Below are 18,688 nucleotides of genomic sequence, written 5' to 3'. Positions count from 1 at the left end.
TGCCCTTCCTTTCTTTGCTGTTTTATGATAAAATTTAAGCTCATGAATTGAAACTTGGTTTTGCTTTATTATTTTTATTTATTTTTAATTAATTTATTTTTGGCTGTGTTGGGTCTTCGTTGCTGCATGCAGCCTTTCTCTAGTTGCAGTAAGCGGGGTCTACTCTTCGTTGTGTTGTGTGGGCTTCTCGTTGCAGTGGCTTCTCTTGTTGCGGAGCATGGGCTCTAGGTGCACAGGCTTCAGTAGTTGCGGCGTGTGGGCCCAGTAGTTGTGGCACATGGGCTTAGTTGCTCTGCAGCATGTGGGATCTGCCTGGACCAGGGCTCGAACCCGTGTCCCCTGCATTGACAGGCGAATTCTTAACCACTGCGCCACCAGGGAAATCCCGGTTTTGCTTTTTTAATGTAAGCATAAGGCTCTCTATTTTCCTTTGAAAACTGCTTTAGCTGCATCACACAAGTTTTGATGTTGTGTTTTAATTTTCATTTAATCCAAGATATGTTTTTAAATGTTCTTGTTTGATCCATTGATTTTGTAGAATTTGTTTACTTTCCAAATATTTGTTTCATAATTTCTTATTGTTATAATTTTTATATCCTTTGTGTGTCACTCTGGATAATATTTCATGCATGGTTCAATCTTATTGAATGTATTGAAATTTGTGTTAGGGCCTAGCATATGATCCTGGGGAATGTTCCACATGTGACTGAAAAGAGTACTTTTTCTTGATGGGGATTAGTTCCAGTGGGCTGATCGTATTGCTGAAGGGTTCTATATCCTTTTAATATCTTATCTACTTGTTTTATTAAATACTGAGAAAGGAATGTGAGTATCTAAGTATAATTTGTGTGTTATCTTCTTTTAAATAAGATTTGCGGGGCTTCCCTGGTGACGCAGTGGTTGAGAATCTGCCTGCCAATGCAGGGTACATGGGTTTGAGCCCTGGTCTGGGAAGATCCTGCATGCGGCAGAGCAGCTGGGCCCGTGAGCCACAATTACTGAGCCTGCGCGTCTGGAGCCTGTGCTCCGCAACAAGAGAGGCTGCGATAGTGAGAGGCCCGCGCACCACGATGAAGAGTGGCCCCCGCTTGCCACAACTAGAGAGAAAAGCCCTCGCACAGAAACGAAGACCCAACACAGCCATAAATTAATTAATTAATTAAAAAAATTTTTAAATAAGATTTGCTTCAGGCATTTTGAAGCTCTGTTCTTAAGTGGCAAAGCACTTAGGATTGTTACATCCTCCTGATGAATTTTCCCTTTTAGCATTTTGCATTGTTTATTTTTATTTCTGGTAGTATTTCTTTTTCTGAATTTTGTTTGGTACTGTATAGTCAGTCAGACTATCATTTGCTTATTGTGTGCTTCATGTGATATATAGTTTTTCTGTCCTTTTATTTCTAACCTGTGTCTTTACATTCACAGTTTCTAAGAGACAGTATGTTTGTTTTACTTTTTATTAGCTCTGACAAGTTTTGTGTTTTAGCAAAATGTTCATATCACTTATATTTTTTCTTCAAATTTTAACCTGTTTCACATTCCTTTTTTTTTTTTTAATTAAATTAAATTAATTTATTTATTTATGGCTGCGTTGGGTCCTCGTCTCTGTGCGAGGGCCTTCCCTAGTTGTGGCAAGCGGGGGCCACTCTTCATCGCGGTGCGCGGGCCTCTCACTATCGCAGCCTCTCTTGTTGCGGAGCACAGGCTCCAGATGCGCAGGCTCAGCAATTGTGGCTCACGGGCCTAGTCGCTCCGTGGCATGTGGGATCCTCCCAGACCAGGGCTCGAACCCGTGTCCCCTGCACTGGCAGGCAGACTCCCAACCACTGTGCCACCAGGGAAGCCCCACTTATATTTAATGTTATCCTTGTGGTTGAATATGAAATCTTCTTGCTGTTTACCTTCTAGTTTTTTGTCTTTTTCCCCCCCCTTTTTCCTGCCTTCTCTGTGATTAACTCGTTCCCCCCCACCCCCACCCTTTTTTTTTTTCTTTGGCTGCACTGTGTGGCATGCAGGATCTCAGTTCCCTGACCAGGGATTGAACCTGGGCCCTCAGCAGTGAAAGCACTGGACCACCAGGGAATTCCCTTAACTACTTATTTTTAATGAATCTCCTTTAACCAGTTTTGGCTTCTGAGATATACTTGTTTGTATTTTTAGTGGTTTCTAAATATACATCTCTAAAGCGTCAGTCTGCCTTCAAATAATATCTTGTTACTTCAACTGTGTTATTACAGAATTTTTTCCTTTTCTGTCTTTCATCCTTTGTGTTCTTGTTGTCATTTATTTTACTTGTACATATCTTGTAATCCACATAATACATTGTTTTCTTCTCATAAAATGTTATTTGCACTTTAATATATTTTTAAAATGAGAACAATGTGTTTTATTTATATATTGTCCATTTATATTTCTCTTTATTTCTTTTGTGTAGATTCATATTTACACTTGGTATAATTTTTTAAAATCCAGATGACTTAACTTTTCTTTTAGATCTGGTCAGCTGGCAATGGGTTTTATTTATTCATTTGTCTAAAAGAGTCATTATATTTTTGGATAAGTGCTAGCACTTTGAGTTTGCTCAGGATTCCAGACACTGGTTTGGGGAGACAAGAGGAACCTAACTTGATTGGGGCAGGTGAGAGTTATACTTAATGTTGGGTCCTTTATTTAGCAGAGAAAGTTAGTAAGAATAGTGTACTGAATTTGTAAGATAAGCATGAACAGTTTGAAAATCTCATGTTTGGGCATACAGACTTTTTTTTAAAAGCTGCCATTTAGAATAAATCACAAGGGAACAGAAATGTTTGCTATTCTAATATTAAAGACTTTTGAATCATCTGGGAAAATTTGTTAGAAATGCAGATTCTCATATGTCACCCCAGAACCACAACTTAAGAACCACTAGAGTAATAGAGTGCTCAGTTGGCTGGGTGCCCTTTGAAATTAATGAGGAATTCCTGGAGGCACTGAATATGGCAGGTCTATTAAGACCATATGGCCCTTTGACTTGGCAGTCCCAGTGACCTTTTCAGAGTGCCTTTGAGGTCAAAAGTTGCCATAACAACACTAAGGTATTAGCCTTTTGCACCATTCACAAGCAAACAATGCAGTTTCCAAATAACTATATGATTGGAACATAACAAAATGAATGCAAAAGCACATAAGAACCTACATGTCTTATTAAAGAGATCTATGTCAGTTTTTATGTCTGATGTAAATATTGGTAATCCTTATAACAAAACCCTTTGGAGTCTTTTAGTGTTTTTCCCCCCTCTAGGGAGTATATTGTCCTGCCTTGAAGTTCAGTTTTGGACTTTTGTTTTAACTCTGTTTTCTCAGCATGTTCATGTTTTTCTCCTTTAACCTATGGAGTGTATTAGAATAGCAGCTTTGATGTCCTTGGAAGCAAATTTAATCTCAGATGACATTTTTTCTTCTGTCCCATTGATTGACTTGTTTCCTGGTCATGAATCACGTTTTCCTTCTTTTCATACTTGGTCATTTTTTTAAATTTAATTTTAATTTTATACTGGGGTATAGTTGCTTTATAATGTTGTAGTAGTTTCAGGGTACAGCAGAATGATTTAGTTTTACATATTCATATAAGCATTCTTTTTCAGATTCTTTTTCCATATAGATTATTACAGAATATTGAGTAGAGTTCCCTGTACTATAAAGTATATCCTTGTTTATTTTATATATAGTAGTGTGTATATGTTAATCCCAAACTCCTAACTAGTCCCTCCGCTGCCTTGCCCCTTTGGTAACCATAAATTTGTTTTCAAATTTATGAGTCTGTTTCTGTTTTGTAAATAAGTTCACTTACATCATTTTTTTAGATTCCACATGTAAGGATATCATGTTATATTTATCTTTCTCTGTCTGACTTCACTTAGTGTGATAATCTCTAGGTCCATCCATGTTGCTGCAAATGGCATTATTTTATTCTTTTTTATGGCTGAGGAATATTCCACTGTAGATATGTACCACATCTTTATCCATTCCTCTGTTGATGGACACTTAGGTTGCTTCCTTGTCTTGGCTACTGTAAATAGTGCTGCAGTGAACATTGGGATGCATGTATCTTTTTAAATTATGGTTTTCTCCCGTTATATGCCCAGGAGTGGGATTGCTGGGTCATATGGTAGTTCTATTTTTATGTTTTCAAGAAACCTCCATACTGTTCTCCATAGTGGTTGTACCAAATTACATTGCCACCGACAATGGAGGAGGGTTCCCTTTTCTCCACACCCTCTCCAGCATTTATTGTTCGTAGACTTTTTGATGATGGCCAGTCTGACTGGTGTGAGGTGATACATCATTGTAGTTTTGATTTGCATTTCTCTAATAATTAGAGATGTTGAGCATCTTTTCATGTGCTTTTTGGCCATCTGTATGTTTTCTTTGGAGAAATGTCTGTTTACATCTTTTGCCCATTTATTGATCGTTTTGTTTTGTGTTTTTTTTTTTTTGATATTGAGCTGCATGAACTGTTTGTATATTTTGGAGATTAATCCTTTGTCAGTTGCTTTCTTTGCAAATATTTTATCTCATTCTGTAGGTTGTCTTTTTATTTTGTTTATGGTTTCCTGTGCTGTGCAAAAGGTTTTAAGTTTAATTAGGTCCCATTTGTTTATTTCTGTTTTTATTTTTATTACTCTAAGAGGTGGATCTAAATAGGTGTTGCTGTGATTTATGCCAAAGAGTGTCTGCCTGTGTTTTCCTCTAACAGCTTTATAGTATCTGGCCTTACATTTAGGTCTTTAATCCATTTTGAGTTTATTTTTGTCTGTGGTGTTAGAGAATGTTCTAGTGTCACTCTTTTTACATGTTGCTGTCCAGTTTCCCCAGCACCACTTATTGAAGAGGTTGTCTTTTTCCATTGTATATTCTGGCCTCCATTGTTGTAGATTAATTGACCATAGTTGTGTGGGTTTATTTCTGGGCTTTCTATCCTGTTCCATTGATCTATATTTCTGTTTTTGTGCCAGTACCATACTGTTTTGATGACTGTAGCTTTGTAGGATAGTCTGAAGTCAGGGAGCCTGATTCCTCCAGCTCCATTTTTCTTTCTCAAGATTACTTTAGCTATTCAGGGTCTTTTTTGTCTCCATACAAATTTTCAATTTTTTTCTTCTAGTTCTGTGAAAAATGCCAGTGATAATTTGATACGGATTGCATTGGATCTGTAGATTGCCTTGGGTAGAATAGTCATTTTGATAATATTGTTTCTTCCAATCCAAGAGCATGGTATATTTTCCCATCTGTTTGTGTCATCTTCATTTTCTTTCATCAGCATCTTATAGTTTTCAGAGTAGAGGTCTTTTGCTTCCTTTGGTAGGTTTATTCCTAGGTATTTTATTCTTTTTGATGTGATGGTAAATGGGATTGTTTCCTTAACTTCTCTTTCTGATCTTTCATTGTTAGTGTATAGGAATGCAAGAGATTTCTGTGCATCAATTTTGTATTCTGCAACCTTACCAAATTCACTGATTAGCTCTAGTAGTTTTCTTGTAGCATCTTCAGGATTTTCTATGTATAATATCGTGTCATTTGTGAACAGTGACAGTCTTCCTTCTTCTTTTCCAGTTTGGATTCCTTTTGTTTCTTTTTCTTCTCTGATTGCTGTGGCTAGGACTTCCAAAACTATAAAAGTGAATAAAAGTGGCAAGACTGGAGATCCTTGTCTTGTTCATGATCTTAGAGGAAATGCTTTCAACTTTTCATGGTTGAGAATGATGTTAGCTGTGGGCTTGTCATATATGGCCTTTATTATGTTGAGGTAGGTTTCCTCTATGCCCACATTTGGAGAGTTTTTATAATAAATGGGTGCTGAATTTTGTTGAAAGCTTTTTCTGCTTCTGTTGAGATGATGATACAGTTTTTATTCTTCCATTTGTTAATGTGCTGTATCATACTGACTGATTTGTGCATATTGAAGAATTCTTGCATCCCTGGGATAAATCCCACTTGCTCATTGTATATGATCCTTTTAATGTATTGTTGAATTCGGTTTTTTAGTATTTTGTTGAGTATTTTTGCATCTATGTTCATAAGTGATACTGGCCTGTAATTTTCTTTTTTGTGGTGTCTTTGTCTCGTTTTGGTATCAGGGTGATGGTGGCCTCATAGAACGAGTTTGGGAGTATTCCTTCCTCTGCAATTTTTTGGAAGAGTTCCAGAAGGATAGGTGTTACCTCTTCTCTAAATGTTGAAGGAATTCGCCTGTGAAGCCATCTGGTCCTGGACTTTTGTTTCTTGGAAATTTTTTAATCACAGTTTCAATTTCCGTACTTGTGATTGGTCTGTTTATATTTTCTATTTCTTCCTGGTTCAGTCTTGGGAGTTTGTACCTTTCTAAGAATTTGTCCATTACTTCTAGGTTGTCCATTTTATTGGCATATAGTTGCTTGTAGTAGTCTCTTATAGATCCTTTGTGTTTCTTTGGTGTGAGTTGTAACTTCTCCTTTTTCTTTTCTAATTTTATTGATTTGAGCCCTCTCCCTTTTTTTCTTGATGAGTTTGGCTAAAGGTTTACCAATTTTTTATCTTTTCAAAGAACCAGCTTTTAGTTTCATTGACCTTTTCTATTGTTTTCTTAATCTCTATTTCATTTATTTCTGCTCTAATCTTTATTATTTCTTTCCTTATGCTACCTTTGGAATTTGTTTGTTCTTCTTTCTCTAGTTGCTTTTGGTGTAAGATTAGGTTGTTAATATTCGAGATTTTTCTTCTTTCCTGTGGTAAGGTTGTATTGCTATGAACTTCCCCCTTAGAACTGCTTTTGCTGCCTCCCACGTTTCAGATCGTCGTGTTTTTGTTTTCATTTGTGTCCAAGTATTTTTTTATTTCCTCTTTGATTTCTTCAGTGATCCATTGGTTGTTTAGTAATATATTGTTTATCCTCCATGTGTTTGTGTTTTTTACAGTTTTTTTTTCCTTGTAGTGGATTTCTAATCTCATAGCACTGTGGTTGGAGGAGATTCTTGCTATGATGTAAATCTTCTTAAATTTACAGAGGCTTGATTTGTGACCCAAGATGTGATCTATCCTGGAGATTGTTCTGTGTGCACTTGAGAAGAATGTGTATTCTGCTGCTGTCAGATGGAATGTCCTATAAATATCAACTAAGTCATTTAAGACTTGTGTTTCCTTAGTGATTTTCTGTGTGGATGATCTGTCCTTTGATGAAGGTGGGGTTTAATAATAGTGGCATTAATATCTCCCACTATTATGTGTTACTGTTGATTTCTCCTTTTATGGCTGTTAGTATTTCCCTTATATATCAAGTTGCTCCTATGTTGGGGGCATATATATTTATAATTTTTATATCTTCTTCTTGGATGAATCCCTTGATCATTATTCAGTGTCCTTATTTGTCTTTTGTAACAGTCTTTATTTTAAAGTCTATTTTGTCTGATAAGAAGATTGGTACTCCAGCTTTCTTTTGATTTCCATTTGCTTGGAATATCTTTTTCCATTCCTTCACTTTCAGTCTGTATGTGTCCCTAGGTCTGAAGTGGGTTTTTTGTAGACAGCATATATATGGGTCTTGTTTTTGTATCCATTCAGCCAGCCTATAAGTCTTTTGGTTGGAGCATATCTATATGTATGTTCGTATTGCCATTTTGTTAATTGTTTTGAATTTGTATCTGCGGGGCTTTTTTCTTCCCTTCCTCTTTTCTCTTCTCTGGTGATTTGATGACTATCTTTGGAGTTGTGTTTGCTTTGCTTTTTCTTTTTTTGTGTGTATTGTAGATTTTCAGTTTATGGTTACCATGAGGTTTTGATATAGAAGTCTGTATATAAACAAGATTGTTTTAAGCTGCTGGTCTTTTAATTTCAAATGCATTTCCAATATCCTACATTTGTACCATCCTCTTCTCACAGTTGCTGGCTTTGATATCATTTCTGTGTGGATGATTTCCTACCTTTACTCTGCTTGCCTTTACCAGTGAACTTTTCCATTAATAATTTTCTTGTTTCTAGTTGTGACTTTTTCTTTTCATCTGGAGAAGTTCCCTCAGCATTTGTTGTAAAGGTGGTTTGGTGGTGCTGAATTCTCTCAAGTTTTGCTTGTCTGTAAAGCTTTTGATTTCTCCATTGAATCTGAACAAGATCCTTGCTGGGTAGAGGATTCTTGGTTGTAGATTCTTCCTTTTCATCGCTTTCAATATATCATACCACTCCCTTCTGGCCTGCAGAGTTTCTGCTGAAAAATCAGCTCATAACTTTATGGTAATTTTGTTGTATGTTATTTGTTGCTTTTCCTTGTTGCTGTTAATATTTTCTCATTGTCTTTAATTTTTGTCAGTTTAATGTGTGTCTCAGTGTGTTCCTCCTTGGGTTTATCCTGACTGGGCCTCTGCAGTTCCTGGACTTGGGTGACTGTTTCCTTTCCCATGTTAGGGAAGTTTTCAATTATTATCTCTTCAAATATTTTCTCAGGACCTTTCTCTCTCTCTTCTTCTGGAACCCCTATAATACAAATATTGGTGCATATAATGTTGTCCCAGAGGTCTCTTAGACTGTCCTCGTTTCTTTGCATTCTTTTTTCTTTATCTGTTCCGCAGCAGTGATTTCCAACAATCTGTCTTCCAGCTCACTTATTTGTTAGTCTGCCTCATTTTTCCTGCTGTTGATTCCTTCTCATGTATTTATATTTCAGTTATTGTATTGTTCAACTCTCTTCTCAAAGCTTCTAATGCGTTATTAAACATTTCTTCTATCTTCTTCATCTGTGCCTCATTCTTTTTCCAAGATCTTGGATCATCTTTACTATCATTACTCTGTATTCTTTTTCAGTTACGTTGGCTATCTCTATTTGACTTAGTTGTTGTTCTGTGGTTTTATCTTGTTCCTTCGTCTGGGCCATAATTCTCTGCCGTCTTATTTTATCTAACCTTCTGTGTTTGTGGTCTCCATTTGTCAGTTTGCAGGACTGTAGTTCTTTTTGCTTCTGGTGTCTGCCCCCTGGTTGGTGAGGTTGGTCCAGAGACTTGTGTAGGCTTCCTGGTTGGAGAGACTGGTGCCTGCCCACTGGTGGGTGGAGCTGGGTCTTGTCCCTTTGGTGGGCAGGGCCTTGTCAGAGGGTTTGTTTAGAGGCAGCTGTGGGGTTAGGAAGACTTTAGGCAGCCTGTCTGCTGGTGGGTGAGGCTGTGTTCCCACCTTGTTGGTTGTTTGGCCTGAGGCATCCCTGCAGTGGAGCCTGTAGGCTGTTGGTTGGGGCCAGCTGTCAGTGCCAAGATGACGATCTCCTGAAGAGCTCATGGCGATGATTATTTCTTGAGGCCTCTGCCAGCAGTGTACTTGCCCCCACAGACAGCCATGGCCAACCTCTGCTTCTCCAAGAAGCCCTCCAAGACCCACAGCTATGTCTGGCACAGGCTTCTATGGAGTCACTGCTTTGCCCTGGTTCCTAGTGCACATGAAACCTTGTATGTGTCCTCCAAGAATGGAATCTCTGTTTCCCCCAGTCCTTTGGAGCTCCTGCTCTCAAGCCCCGCTAGCGTTCAAAGCCAAATGCTCTGGCAGCGCCTCCTCCTAATGCCAGACCCACAGACTTGGGAGCCTGACATGGGGCTCAGAATTCTCACTCCTGTGGGAGAACCTCTGTGGTATAATTATTTTCCAGTTTGTAGGCCACCTACCCACTGAGCATGGGATTTGATTATATCACAGAAGCTCCCCTCCTACCGTCTCGTTCTGGCTTCTTCTTTGTCTTTGGGTGTAGAATGTCTTGTTTGGTAGGTTCAAGTCTTTTTTGTCAATGGTTGATTACAGTTGTGATTTTGATGTTTTCATGAGAGGAGGTGAGCTCAAGTTCTTCTACTCTGCCATCTTGTCTCCTGCTCCCCGCCCCATACTTGGTCATTTTTGATAGTGTGCTACATATTGTGACTTTTGCATTGTTGGCTGCTAGATTTTGTGATATTTGTTTAAATTCTTTGGGGCATTTTGGGGGGGAGTAGTAAATTACTTGAGAATAATTTTAATCCTTTCAGTGCTTGCTTCTAATATAATTTAATTCAAGTAAATCATTTAAATTAACTCAGTATTTGCTTGTTATTTCAGGTCTAGAGCATTCTTTAAGACTAACTTGGTCGCACTAGTAGGACAATAATACTCTTGGATACAGAGCATCTAATACCTCACATAGTAGAAGATCTTTCCACTCTTTCCAAACATCCTGTCTGTGTGTATGCTTGGGAATTTTTCCACCTCTTGTGTTTGGGTTCTTTTTCCTCCATTGTTGGAAGCTTTCTTATATGAATGTACAAATTTTACTCAAGGTGACCTTTCTGTTAGAGCTTCCTGCCTCTCTCTCAGTGTACCTCTTTCCTCTGAAATATTTTACTCCAGAAATTCTAATTGTTTTGGCTTTCCTGAACTCTGAACTTTGCGTTCTGTAGTTCAGCAGGCTGTGATTTGGTGTCTTCTTTCTGTACCATAACCTAGAAATTCTATTTCTTTCCCTTCTCTCAGAGGTCCTTGTTTTCTAGTGCCATTGTCTCATGTGTAATCCCTAAAGGTCATTATTTTATTGATTTTGTATGTTTTCCAGTTGTTTGGCATGTACCATTATTCCTCTTACACCATCATGGTCATGATTGGAAGTTCCTGTGCAGAGCCTTATTTAAACCTCTGTACATGTAGACTCAGTGTTATGTATCCTTATGTTTCAGGGCTTTAATGAGATCAATCCCTTTTTAGATTCAGAAAAAAAATTATATTGTAGTTTCCTTTCCAAAGGAAAGGTCAAATGAGCACCATCACTTTGCTACTCCTATAACTACTCCTTCCTTCACATTCATGTGCATTAAAGCCAGTTCAGCTGATCTAAATGCCATATTATTTCCCATTTACAGGGTATTATTTTACAAAACCAGATGTAATCATCAAGTTGGAGCAAGATGATCCATTGTTATTAGAGGAAGAATTTCTAAACAAGAGCCATACAGGTGAGTTGAGTACTTTTAGACACAACTCCAGGGGAAGCTAGATCCAAAATGGTCAGTTAGAGGTGGACATCGTGAAATAGTTTAAACACTTCTCTTTGTGAGGACTTATATCTTGAAGTGTATAAAGAGTCCCAAATATGGGACTCATACCAAATATCATACCAAATATGATGTAAATGAGTGTGTAAGAAAAGGGATGGAATATTAGCACATTGATTTTCTCATCTTACAAATAGTAAGCTTTAAGATACAGTACATACCCAAATACATAGATGATTATTCTAAATATAAATGATATAAACATTTCCATTCAAACATGCAATTTAGCAGTCATTCCCATGGGGAATTTTCTTCAGTTTTATGCATTGTTACCTTAGAAGTCAAGAGTCAGTAAATCATGTATTTGGTCCTGGTTTCTCTATTGTTTCTGTGGCCTCTTTAATATCTCTACACTAGACCATTTCATATTGATTACAGCACCTTTGTGACATGTTTTAATAATGAGCTGATCAAATTTCAAACAATACTCATGAGATTTTTTTCGCATTATGCTAAACCTTGAATTTAACTTTGAAAAATTGAATTCAGCCTTGACTGAGATTAGTGAATCCTGAATTATTTTTATATGTTTTCTTAATTTACCACTTTGTATTTCTGATTTTCCAAATTAATGTTAGGTATGTCTCAAATACAGTCTAATAGCATTTTCTTTTAATAGTTGACATTAGCCCATTAATATTGATTGGCAGTTACTTCTAAATGCTGTTTCTGTGTATTATGTTACAGAAGCTCTTCAGTTATAACCCTGCTTTCTTTTCTTTTTAGAATAAGTGTGTTTTTCTCCTAATAACGTAGTTAGGTTGTACTTTGGCTTAAGGTGTGACTGTAAAAATTTATAATCTCATGCAATTGCTTAATGATCCATTTATTTAGACAATGTCTAGTAATCACCTGATATATAACCAGTTATGAAATTTAAATGCTTACTTTCTCTTCCTTCCCATATTTTAACACCCAACCTTAGTTTCTTTTATAATCTCTTTTAGTTTTTACCTTTTCAATATCATTGTAACTGTTACTTGATTTGTCAGCTGTAAGTTATGTATTTGGCTTCCTAGCTTTTCAAGATGTGAAAAACATCAGGATTACATCTCATTACTTTTGTTACATCTTACTTTTCCGATATTGAATATATTTTTTCTAAACGTCCAAATTCTTAAGGGCTCTAAAAGAGAGTTGTAAAACACCACAGAAATGAGAGTAATTAATTACTGTAAATGTTATGAGTGATGTGACGTGTATTGATGCAGAAACTTGTGCTTAAGAAAGACCTGATGTTTTTCTGATCCGGTCATATTCTGTTTCTTTATGAGAATGTTAATTCCATGGGTGGTCACTCTGTACTATTTCTTATCATGGACAGAATAGTTGTATGTATATTTATGCTAAGTTTCATATTTTTAGAACCATGAGGAGACAGATCAAACAGCGGGAAATGATATTTGTTATAAATATACCTCAGAAAGAATTTATTTCTGTAATACATAAGGAATTCAGATCTTAAGACAGATATCTCCTTAGTATGGCCTTCCATGACTATCGTATTTTAAATGTCACTCCTGTGTCAAATAGTCTTATTTCCTCCTTTTTTCTGTTTCATTTTTCTCCCAACCACTCAACACCTAATATACTATTGTGAAGTATGAATTTTTCCCTCTGTCTCTTTCCACTGGAATATAAGCTCTCTGAGAGCAGATATTTAAAATATTTTATTTTCTGATTCAGTACCTGAGACAAAAACTTGGGACTCAAATGTATGTTAAATATTAAACTACTAAAATTGTTAGTAAAAAGGCAAGCAACCCATTTAAAAAAGAGTCAAAGTCCATAAAGAGGCATTTCTCAAAGAAGGGGATGAATGGCATAGATGAAAAAAAATGCTTACTCTGGGAAGCACAAATTCAGATCAGATCACATTGTAGTATGATGTTCTTCCCACTCAATTTTCAAACATGGAGAATTTTTATGATTCCAAGAGTACGATGATATGCAGGGAATCATTGACAAGGCAGGAGCAGTATTAATTGGTATAACTATTTGGGAAAACAGATTAGCATTTTCTTTAAATTTTAACATACCTGTTCCCCATGACTCAGTAGTTTCACTCCCAGGTTTATCTTCTAGAGTTTCCTATACATTTTCACTGGGAGACAAAATAAGACACTCTTCATGTAACATTTGTAAAAAGCCCAATTTTGGAAGGAACCTCAATACTAATTTACATGGGAACTTAAAGTTAAATCATGATATAATAATACAATGGAATATTACACACTGCAGGACAACCATGGTCTATGAAGCTAAAATGAAAATTATGCATATGAAATCAAGCAGCAAAAGTCTATTGGTAGAAAAATGCCGTGTAAATAATGGTCAGAAACAAAAAACTGAATAGTATCTTGTTATTTGGAACAGAATGTTACAACATGCACACATACAAAAATTAAGGTGTACTTAAAACGAATGTGTGTGGGTAAATTATTTGGTGTATTATAATGCACCAAAAAAGAGTATTCCCTACTTTATTCCTGCCTCTTCTGGGACGTTATATATAATTAATATTGTGTAGTTACATTGGATTGACCATAAGGTTGGAGAGAGATATTTCATACTTATTGATGCAGCAGTCAAATTTCTTTGACTAAGCCAGTGTAACTGAGAGTGGTCTGGGTAGCTCTGAAACATACTGCATTTTTTAAAAAACTTTTTTTTTTAATTAATTTATTTACTTTGGCTGCGTTGGGTCTTTGTTGCTGTGCGCAGGCTTTCTCTAGTTACGGTGGGCGGGGGCTACACTTCATTATGGTGCACGGGTTTCTCTTGTTGCGGAGCACAGGCTCTAGGCACATGAGCTTCAGTAGTTGTGGCTCACGGGCTCTAGAGTGCAGGCTCAGTAGTTGTGGCACACAGGCTTAGTTGCTCTGCAGCATGTGGGATCTTCCCGGACCAGGGCTCAAACCCCTGTCCCCTGCATTGGCAGGCAGATTCTTGACCACTGCACTACCAGCGAAGTTCCATACTGCATTTTTAAGGACTACTAATTTATATCATATCACAGAGGAGTGCAATAATAATCAGAGAATGAGAGTTCTGTTTCAGATTTAGGAGCACAAAGCTGCATGAAATATATTTTATAGGCTCTAAGAAGGTATCAGTTGAAAGAGAAACCATTATTTTAGGGATAGCTAAAAAACTGTCGACACGCCATTAATTTTAAGATGAATCCTGATTTAAGTGATAATAATTTGCTTAAAAATGTGTGTGCCTCAATGTGCACGTGTGCTCTCCGTGTATTCATTGTTAAGATGAATGGTATAGGCAGTACTTACTGTGAGAGCGTAAATTAGTGTTGGGAAGCTCTAAGAAGGTATTTTCTTGGTCAAGTTTAGAGAATAGTATTGCCTCAAAAGATATCTAGATTAATTTTTAATCCCTAAGTTGGGATATAGAGTTACTTAGAGAAAGGATTGTGAGTAGAAGATAAATGTTGAAACTGAAAAATATCATTGTAGTTAAGGAACCACTGATAGGAGGCAAATAGCCTGGCCAGACTAGATTGGAAAATATGCGGTTGTGAAATGGTAGCTAGAATATCTAATGTGCCTGGAGTTGTTAAAAAAAAAAAAGTTGTTTTCCAGAATGATGCCACTTAACTCCTGTTTTCTATTATATTTAGAGTAGTGTGTTCAGTGCCACCTTAGGTTTAAGCATAGGACTGGCATTTTACATCAAAGGTTAGCCTAGGTTAGCCTAGGTAAGATCAGTCACACATATGGAAGAAACTTTTATGTGAAATGAATAAAAAGGGTATTTCTAAATAGGCTTTTGGAAACAGGTTGAAACATGCTATTTAAGGATCTCAGTTAATAGAAACTAAGTATGTTGAGAAGTAGGTGGAATGCTTATATAGAGATTAGTCATGGTTAAGACTAGTTTCAGGAGAGTGAGTAATCATAGTGAAAGTGGAAACTTATGATGTGATGTTCAAGAGAGGTTTGTTGTTGAACAACCCTGGTATAGTAAACTAAGGCATTAGAGCCAGCATATAGAAGTGAATTCATTCTAGGTCAAATTATGGTTTTACCTCTCATCACTTTTACACTTCTTGTACATTTGTATTTCTGTGAATAACTCGAGGAGAATTTGAGCTTGAGTTATAGAATTGTTTCTATAATCAGGAGAAAATTAGTGCAATTATGAATTTATTGATGTGTTTAGAATAGAAAAGAGGGGACTCCATCTGGAAGCTTGTAGACCTCCCACTGTAATCTCTAGTTGGAAGTATAAGGACCTGGACATTGTTATTCTTCCTCAGTCCAATCCCTTCTTTGATCTATCATTTGAAAACCCTTATTAACTGATTTTTCTTACAATTCTACCTACTGCTCATAATCAGTCATCCCAGTCTCTCATTTTCAGATTTCCTGAGTGAACCACTTTTGAGAGCCCTATTATCTATTTACCATTCATTTCCTTATTTTTAAAATGCCAACTATATAGTAATAATCATCATAACTTTGTTGTCCTTTTTTCTCAAGGAGTATAGGAATAGTATAAACATTTGGAATGTTTATTTCAGGGAGACTAGGTTCCTAGAAAGCAAATAGTTGAATACAATATAGCACATATATATAAAGGCTGCATCCTATAAGAAATGTGTTTAATGTTCATAAGACATTTTTATTTTCTTTATTTTATAAGACAGCAAACTTGATAACCACTTAGAGAAAAGTCTGGCAAATCAAGGAAAATACTTGCAGGAAGACTTTTTTGCTCAACTTCAGAATAAAGACACAGTTGAGAAAACTTTCCGCCAGAAGTCACACTGCAGAGAACATCAGAGCACTCACTCAGAAATAAAGACCTTTGAAATTGGAGGTAACTTAAGCCCTGATGCAGCCCTTACCATACCCCAGAAATGTGACACAAAAGGGAGCTTCTGTCATGATACCATATTTTGGCAAACCTCGCCCACTCAGACTACCTTTAGTGTACATCAGAGAACTGAAATAAGGGTGAAACCCTATGGATGTAAAGAATGTGGAAAATCCTTCTCTAGGAAGTATTACCTTATCGGACATCAGAGAACTCATAGTGGGGAGAGACCTTATGCATGTAATGAATGTGAGAAAACTTTTACCCACACGTCACACCTCAGAGATCATCAGAGAACTCATACAGGGGAGAAACCTTATGAATGTAGTGAGTGTGGGAAAGCTTTTAGCCATAAGTCAACCATAAAAAGACATCAGAGAAGTCACACAGGTGAGAAACCCTATGAGTGTAATAAATGTGGAAAAGTCTTCTATACAAAGTTTCACCTCACTGAGCATCAGAGTAGTCACACAGGGGCAAAACGCTATGAATGTAGTGAGTGTGGAAAATCTATCTGTAGGAAGTCATACCTTGTTGTGCATCAGAGAATTCACACAGGGGAGAAACCCTATGAATGTAATGAGTGTGGAATATTTTTCTATAGGAAGTCATACCTCACTGGACATCAGAGAACTCATAGTGGGGAGAGACCTTATGCATGTAATGAATGTGAGAAAACTTTTACCCACATGTCAAACCTCAGAGAACATCAGAGAACTCATACAGGGGAGAAACCTTATGAATGTAGTGAGTGTGGGAAAGCTTTTAGCCATAAGTCAACCCTAAAAAGACATCAGAGAAATCACACAGGGGAGAAACCCTATGAGTGTAATAAATGTGGAAAATGTCTCTCTAGGAAGTCTCACCTCACTCGGCATCAAAATTCACACAGAACAGAAACCTTAGCAGTGTAGTGAGTGTGGAAAATCCTTCTGTGAAAATTCTCATCTACCTCTGCAGCAGCGAATTCACAGAGGAGAAACCCAATGAATGGGTTGAATGTGAGAAAGCTTTTAGCTAGATGCCAGTCCTAAAGACTTCAGAGAACTCACACTGGGGAGAAATCCTATTAGTAATGAACGTGAGAAAGTTTTCCCCTGTAAACTAAACCTCAGAGTACATCGGACAGTCCCCACGTGGGAGAAACCCTGTCAACGTAGTAAACTTTAGAAAACTTAAAGCAGCAACCCAGGCCTGAGAACACATCAGAGAAGTCACACGGGGAAATCCCATTAACATGATGCATATGGGAAAGCTTTTAGCCAGAATTCAGGTCTTAGGAAACATCAGACTGAGAAACTCTGTGAATGTAACAGATATGGGGAAACTTCAACAGGAAGTGCAGCATCAGAGAACTCAGGGGAAGATCAATGAATATAATAAATGTGGAAATTTTCTCTTCGAGAAATCAACCATCAATCAACAAAACTCACAGAGAAGTCCCCCATGTGTATTGTGTATGGATAGTGTTTCAACCAGATTGCAGCCCTCATTGGACATTAGAGGACTCACACAAGAGGTAAATCCTTGAAATTAATCACTTATGAACAGTCTTTCCGCCAGACTACTCAGTGGGTGTTTGAAATTTACACAGGAAAAAAATCCTGTGAAGGTAATGGATGAGGAAAACTTTTCTACCCAAAGACCACCTTCAATTTAATTGTCCTGGAATCCAACATGAGGGTAGTGGGAATTATGCACTTTTTATGTAAAAACTATCATTATGTAAACATGTTAAAAGATACATTTGGAAGTTAAAATACCTCATGTTCCTATTTTCTCTTACTGTCTTCTGGCCAGTGTATAAAAGACGGACGATTGTTACTGAATTGCCTCTTCAGGAAAGAAGCCAAACAATGTTTTCTGCAAGACTTTTATTGTCTCAGGGTCACCAGTGCATTTAGTGTGAACATTATATTCATTATGCAAAAGTCATATGCACAGTCGTTTGGAGAACAAATCTGATTCAACTGAGGAGTTGCTGTGACCAGTGGTACGCACTATTTACCCTGTAAACAGAAAAAGAAGTTGTATTTCCATTCTCCTTTAGTTCAAAATATTTTAAAATTATCTGGGACTCTTTATCTACATGTTATTTAGAAGTGTGTTGTTCAGTCTGCAAATGTTTTGATATTTCTGGCTGTTTTTTTAATTAATTCTAGCTTCATTGTCTTTTGAATTGTGCATTGTGACCCACAATGTTGTCTATCTCAATCAAAGTGCCATCTGGGCTTAAAAATGTGTATTCTGCTGTTGTAGAATAAAGTATTCTATAAATGTTGATTAGATCCCATTGATTGATGGTGCTGCTCAGTTCAACTGTGTCCTTGTTTCGACTGATGAATCCATTAAGTACAAATGGAAGGTTGTTGAAATTTCAGACTATAATTGTTTTCAGTTTTTTTTTTTAAATTTATTTATTTATTTTTGGTTGCGTTGGGTCTTTGTTGCTGCGCATGTACTTTCACTTGTTGCGGCAAGCGGGGGCTACTCAGCATTGCGGTGCTCGGGCTTCTCATTGCTGTGGCTTCTCTTGTTGCGAAGCAGGCTCAGTAGTTGTGGTGCATGGGCTTAGTCGCTCTGCGGCATGTGGGATCTTCCCAGACCAGGGCTCAAACCCGTGTCCTCTGCATTGGCAGGCAGATTCTTAACCACTGCGCCACCAGGGAAGTCCCAGTTCTTGCCTCCTATTTTGATCTGGTTTTAGACACATACTCTTAAGGCTTGTTCTATCTTCTGCTGAATCTACACCTTTATCATTATGTAATGCTCCTCTTTATTCCTGATAA

At 37.1% G+C, this 18,688-nt stretch overlaps 1 protein-coding gene across 1 annotated transcript in view; it reads left to right on the top strand.

Moving 5' to 3' along the window:
* The window catches only part of LOC137770998 (zinc finger protein 25-like), a 30,836-nt gene extending 12,689 nt beyond the window's left edge, over positions 1–18,147 (top strand). The window contains 3 exon segments of the mRNA XM_068554023.1: positions 10,872–10,964; positions 15,726–16,782; positions 16,784–18,147. Of these exon segments, the coding sequence (XP_068410124.1) occupies positions 10,872–10,964; positions 15,726–16,782; positions 16,784–16,889 (1,256 nt within the window). The 3' untranslated portion in view covers positions 16,890–18,147.
* The last annotated feature ends 541 nt before the right edge of the window (positions 18,148–18,688 follow it).

This window comes from Eschrichtius robustus, chromosome 10 (genome assembly GCF_028021215.1).
Source record: "Eschrichtius robustus isolate mEscRob2 chromosome 10, mEscRob2.pri, whole genome shotgun sequence".
Classification (NCBI taxonomy): Eukaryota; Metazoa; Chordata; class Mammalia; order Artiodactyla; family Eschrichtiidae; genus Eschrichtius; species Eschrichtius robustus.
The sequence above is the reverse complement of the archived record's forward strand: the minus strand, read 5'-3'. Positions and strand labels throughout refer to the sequence as shown.